The sequence below is a fragment of the Prosopis cineraria genome, unplaced genomic scaffold (assembly GCF_029017545.1).
Source record: "Prosopis cineraria cultivar Desert tree isolate PC_DT_omini unplaced genomic scaffold, ASM2901754v1 PC3, whole genome shotgun sequence".
In the NCBI taxonomy this organism is placed as follows: Eukaryota; Viridiplantae; Streptophyta; class Magnoliopsida; order Fabales; family Fabaceae; genus Prosopis; species Prosopis cineraria.
This window is the reverse complement of record NW_026555334.1, coordinates 27,858,145-27,864,144: the sequence shown is the minus strand read 5'-3', so window position 1 is coordinate 27,864,144 and position 6,000 is coordinate 27,858,145. Positions and strand designations below refer to the sequence as shown.

At 33.7% G+C, this 6,000-nt stretch overlaps 1 protein-coding gene across 1 annotated transcript; it reads right to left on the bottom strand.

Moving 5' to 3' along the window:
- Positions 1 to 1,604: 1,604 nt before the first annotated feature.
- LOC129307437 (uncharacterized) lies at positions 1,605 to 3,916 on the bottom strand. The gene is made up of 4 exons (XM_054948398.1): positions 3,460 to 3,916; positions 3,140 to 3,364; positions 2,885 to 2,995; positions 1,605 to 2,806 (listed from the first exon to the last, which is right to left on the bottom strand). The coding sequence occupies exons 1-3, from the start codon at positions 3,583 to 3,585 to the stop codon at positions 2,933 to 2,935; spliced, it is 414 nt and encodes a 137-aa protein (XP_054804373.1). The 5' UTR covers positions 3,586 to 3,916; the 3' UTR covers positions 1,605 to 2,806; positions 2,885 to 2,932.
- Positions 3,917 to 6,000: the final 2,084 nt, after the last annotated feature.

The window sequence follows — 6,000 nt, the reverse complement described above, 5'->3', positions numbered from 1 at the left end:
GAGATTTCCAAATATAGTAATGACTTGGAATCTTTTAATCTTACCATATTTCCTAAGCATACCTACAATTTCACTCTCCAAACGAGAGTTTTTCAAGCAGTGGAGAAAAGATGGGAAGAAAAAAAAATAATCAAAGATATTGAAGATTTAAGAAGATTAAAAGATCAAAAATATTTTATTAGGATATTTTATTAATTAAGAATATTCTATTTTAATTATTATAATATTTGAATTATTATCATCTTTTAATATTTATTATTATCTTTTTATTTAATTTTAAAATTTTTAAAATTTTTTTCATTTATTTCTAAGAGTAGGTTGAGACTTGAAATAATACTTTCACTTAATTATTTTGTAAATATACATTTAATTAAATAAGAATTACTATCAGTTTGTTTCTTTTTCAAGTTTCTCTCTTCTCAATACCTAATTCACTCTTCTCTCTTTATTCTCTCTTTCTTTTTAATATTCTCTTCTCATTTCCCCTTCCCCATTCTTCATCAAAAACTCATAGTTGAGCGCTGCGCGCTTTACTTGCTTCACCATGGCAAGACGATGGTCTGGGGTGTCAATGCCGTGAAGGTCGACAGTAGGGATTTTGTCATTGATGAAGGGATAAGGTTTGAGGATGGCAAAGAAGAAGAAAGAAGCTGCAAAGGAGAGGGAGAGAAAGAAGAGCGTATGCAGCTCTGCAATTTTTTCTGCCATGGGTTTTTTCAGTAAATTCACAAAAAATTTTATTTACATTTAAGTCCTTCAAGAACTCATAGCTATTTATATATTTGATAGGATTTGTGGATAGTTAAAATACTTGTAAGGGACTTTTTAGTCATTTTCTCAGCCAAATTTTTTTTTTTTATCAAAAGCGCCCCTTAGTTTCAGGTCCAAGAAAAAAAAAAACCCGATATTCAACTAATTCAGGACCCAATACACACAACGCCACACACACTACTTCACTCTTCAGAGCCTTATCAATTGAGGGCACACTACCAACCTAATAACCTATTCAAGTTCACCTCAACTCAAGATGCTGCACCACAACGTCTAAATTTTCAGTCCCAATTCATCATCATTCTATGATCCCAAGGTCCCACAAAACTGTGTCAAGAGGGGCTGGCACAGAACAAGGTCACGGAGAATCCAATCTGAAACCGAAGCTTCGAGAAGGAACGGAATCAATGAGACTCTAATGAGCTCTCTGAAGGAAAAAGATCTTATATTGTAGAATGTTCGGTTTGGAATTTGCATCTTGTGGGACTTCAGGATCAGAGTGGCAAAAGGGAGCTCATATGTCTACCGAGTTTGACAGTCTTTTATAGTCTGTCCAAGATATTTTTGCTTCATACGTCAATTCTAAACTGACAACTATAACTTGAAATTCAGAATGCATAGTAACCACAGTTTCAAAATCTTGCGATCCCAACCTTAAACATCTTCACCTTCCCATGGAAAAAAAAAAAAAACCCAAAATATCATGTTGGATATTCTCCAATATCTGTTTTTGCCATGGTTTTCATTTATCAAATCATCCTGGCATATCTGATTTTTGAATGAGAAATAAACACGACAGTAAAAGTGGTTCATAATAACATTTCATACTGAGATTGATAAAATTAAAGCCGTGCCCGGCCCTCCTCATTTCCAATGACCTTCTTCAACGGGACAACAATCTAATAGTAACAGGACATCAAATGGTCTTCCACCAGACTTTTTAGGCTAATCATGGCATACATATAAAAGAATGTGTTCAACCACGGAAAATACAGTTACTGAAAAGGCAACACTCCTCAGTTGATGCTACTAATTAACAATCAACTATGTCTCACCTCCCAGATTTTCATCTTCTGGGAACCACGAGTTTTATAACTCCAAGTAGGGAGAAATGGCACCTCGTACGTTAAAATGAAACTTGGGCGAGTATACACATTTAGGAATTGAATAAAAAAAGTGATAATCATGGTATTAAAATCTGGACCGAACCGGCCGGGTCAACCCGAAAATCAGTGACCAGATCCCTTGTCCGATCTGAGTTTACTCCTAAACTGGTGAGGGGATGAACCAGTGTAAACCGATCAACCCAGGTTCAACCCGGTATAACTCGGTTTTTTTAAGAGATTTTTTTTTCATTTTTTATTTTTCAGAGTGCTGAGTTCAGAAATAAGATAACAAAAAAAAAGTGAAACTAAAGTCAAAAAATGAAAAATTAAAAGTAGAGCACGCTAAGTCCAATCTAAATTTTCAGACAGCATTTAGTTCGGCTTTTCATCTGTATCTCTCCTTTCTTGCCCTAACCTAATCAGCGTCTCTTCTCTAGTTTAGTCTTCGTCTCTTCTCCAGGCTCTAGCTCTATCTCCATCTCTTCTCCATCTCTATCTCTATCTCTGCTATCTCCATCTTTTCTCCAATTTAGTCTCTGACTCTCCGTCTCTTTTCCAGCTCAATCTCCATCTCTTCTCCAGCTCTATCTCCATCTCTTCTCTAGACTTTTGAGATTGAAGAGTTGTAATTGTAATAATAGATATTTAAAGTGTTGTATTTTATTACTGTTAGACTTTTGAGTAGTTGAATTTGGTTGAATGTTTTTATAATTAATGTCTTTTTATTTAAATTATATTATTTTAATCATGACCGGTTTGCCACCCCCCAGTTCAACCCTAATTGAACCACTAGCCCGTGAACAAGTGTCATGATCGGTTCAATGACCGGTCCAGTTTTACATACCTTGGTGATAATACTGCTAAGGAATTGAGCTTCACAAAGCTGAAATCTTGGATCAGTTTTTGCCTAAGGGTCCAGGCGGCGATAACTAGGGACAAAATTAATAAAAGTTTAGCAGAGAGAAAGTGAGGGAACACAAAGAAAGTGATGACAGATCAGAACTTACCCTCCAGAAGACCTTGGCATGAAGAAGATCTAAAGGAACAGGACCAAACTATCTTGAATCCCTGGAGTTATATATGTTATCTCCCTGAACCCAAACGTGTCCCTTGGGAACCTAAGCAGGTGAGGCAAACACTCAGCAAATAAAATCTCCATAACCATTCACGAAGATGCAAATCAACAGATGTCAAAATCACTCTTAAAATAGTCCTTCTGAATCAACTGGAACTGAAAAATGTGCATGGGAAATCAACGGTACCATTACAGTCTCGCATTTATCACTATTATTAGGATCTACAAGAAATGTGACAGCATCACCCTCCAATCCAAGCAAGCGCTTGCACATCAACTTTCGAGGGTTTTCAGGTGACCACACAATAACAATATCCCCGCGCTTAACTTTACCAAAATGGGGGGAGTTCCTTTCGGTCAATATAATGGTAGGCATCGGACCCATTACCGGAAGCATGCTAGGACTATAGATCTGCACATTTGAACCAGCTCTTTTGATGCTCTTTATCTTGAAATAGAATGTAAACATAAGGGTTTCTTTTCTTTTTTTAGGGCGGGATGGCTTACCTGAATAGGATCCACGAGATAGGTGGCGGTGACATGAAGACAACAGGATAATTTGACAAGAGAGAATGCCATATCCCGTAGTTCTCTGGCAGAGAGTCCAAATTGCTTCAAATTTCTCCAAAACATTACTGCTAGCTTTGTTTGTTCGCCATCAACAACAACAGACCACGCAAACTTGGGGCTTACGCCAGTGTCGGAAGCACAGGGCCACGGGTAGAGGGCCCACTCTACCTAGTGGGTGAGGGATTTGTTAATGCCTTTCAGTTCTCTGCTGCCAGACCAGACGCCAGGCTCAGGCGTGAAGAAGACGAAGGTGAGAACGAGAGGCGATGACTCGGACGAGAAGAGGAGAGAGCGACTACGTCGTGAAGAGTGGCTGAGGATGACGGTGCCGTGCAGAAGAATGTGGCGGCAGCGATCTGGGTTCGAACAGAGTTTGAGAGATGAGTTGAGCTCTTCTTCGGTGTTGGAACTCTAGGCTATAAGTGGTAATACGGACGAGCCCGTTGCTTGAGTCTGATTATTTATTTTTAGTCCCTTTTTTTAAACATGATTATTTATTTTTAGTCCCTTTTTTTAAACATGGCCCTTATGTAAAGGGTTTAAGGTCGGGCCTGAAAGCTCTATTAAAAAAAATAAAATAATTAAAATAAAATTAAATATTATAAATTAATTAAAATATTTTAAAATTTAAAAATTAAAATCCACACAATATTTTAAAAATTAAACAACATATTTAAAAATCCAAACAACACACATTCATCAATCAAAACCCAAATTCTCTTCATCCTCATCATCTATAAATAAAACATTAGATCTCTCAAATGTAAATGTACTTGTTGAAGAATGAAGATGGAGGTGAAAATTCAATGTCAATTACCTTTACAACTTCTTTTTCATCATCTATAATAAACATTGACCAAATTGTGTCATTATCAATCAAATATATTTATATATGTGTATGTATATATATAAAATAATCAGGCTTATCAGGGCTTAGAGGGCCTCTTGGGCCCGAGCCCTTTTTCATAGGGCTTATCAGGGCCAGACCCTCAAGCCTGATTCCTTTGAAAAAAAATAATTTTTAAAGCTCGAACTTTTATTTAAACAAGGCCTACAAGTCCAGCCCTCCAAGCTCGGCCCTTATTTTCAGCTCTACTTTGAGCTTTGGCCCTAACCCCTGCCTGACAGCTGGTTGTTTTTTCGTAAAAACAAAACGGCTATCTTTTAATTTTTTAATTTTTAAATTTAACTCTATCAGCTACTATTCTTTAATTTTAATATCAAATTAATAGATTCAATTTATTAATTTTTAATTTATGTGTATTTAATAAAAAATAATTTTTTAATTGACTAATTTAAAAATGTAAGAGAGCTTGATTATTAGAAGCGATAAGTATATCATAATTTAATAAGTAACATTAATTATTAATTAATTAATAAATAAAAAATTAATCTTTTAATCCTTCAATTTTTAACTCACTTATAACTCAATCCTTCAACTATGACTCGCTGCGACTCAATCCTTCAACTATAACTTGTTGTGACTCAATCCATCAACTTTTGATTCACCTATAATTCGATTCTTATTTTTTAATTTTTTTTAAAAAAATTTCTTATCAAATAAGAGGGATAAAAAATGCTCATATATTATTTTAAAATACTCTCCTCTTGCTCATTGATATGAAATATAAGCTAACATGAAAAAAATAATAAAAGTTAAGGAACTAATTTGCAAGTGATTCAAAAGTTGAGGGACTGAGTCATAGGTGAGTCATAGTTGAGGGATTGAGTCACAGCGAGTCATAATTGAGAGATTAAGTTATAAGTGACTTAAAAGTTAGAGGACTAAAAGATTAATTTTTTTATTAATAAATATCCATGAAACAATGGTATTATAATGTTTTTTATTATTTATAATTAATATGTAATTTGAACTTTAAACTATAGATCTAGATGCAATTTGAATCATAAATCTTTAAAAAGTATATTTTAAAACTTAAAGAATTCAAGTTAAAACAATTTCACCTTATCGTTAAATTTAAACAAATGCCTGTTACTTTTAAAAAATTTAAATTTAATGTACAATTTTTATCAAATTTTACTTCCATTTTTTTCCTACCCTTATTTGAAAAAAAATCACAGAAACAGCCCCATTTTTAAAAAAGATTGATAGATATTTGTTTAAATTTAACGATGAAATAAAATTATTTTAATTTTAATTATTTATAATTTAAAATAAATATCTTTTAAAAATGTGAGGTTCAAATTGCTGTTGAATTTAGAGTTCAAAATTCAAATTACATATCAATCTTTTTATTTAAAACTATTTTTATTAGTTACCTAATCATGTAATAATATTTCAGAAATTTTTTTATCATTATTATGAAATATCCTCACTTATCTTGAGGGATATTTTCCCAAACAAAACAAAACACTCACTTTTTTTTTTGTTTTATTAATCATGAAAAACCATGAATCAAACGGATCAATGTAAACTGTACCCGACGTACAGTAACCCCCCTCCAAAAAAAAAACAAA

What these genes read in the sequence shown, in the direction of transcription:
- LOC129307437 (XM_054948398.1), bottom strand. Translation starts at nt 3,585, where the DNA reads ATGTTTTGGAGAAATTTGAAGCAATTTGGACTCTCTGCCAGAGAACTA. An exon ending in ATCTCGTGGATCCTATTCAG is followed by an intron (nt 3,365 to 3,459) that starts GTAAGCCATCCC and finishes TCAAATGTGCAG; the next exon opens with ATCTATAGTCCTAGCATGCT. An exon ending in ATAAATGCGAGACTGTAATG is followed by an intron (nt 2,996 to 3,139) that starts GTACCGTTGATT and finishes TCACCTGCTTAG; the next exon opens with GTTCCCAAGGGACACGTTTG.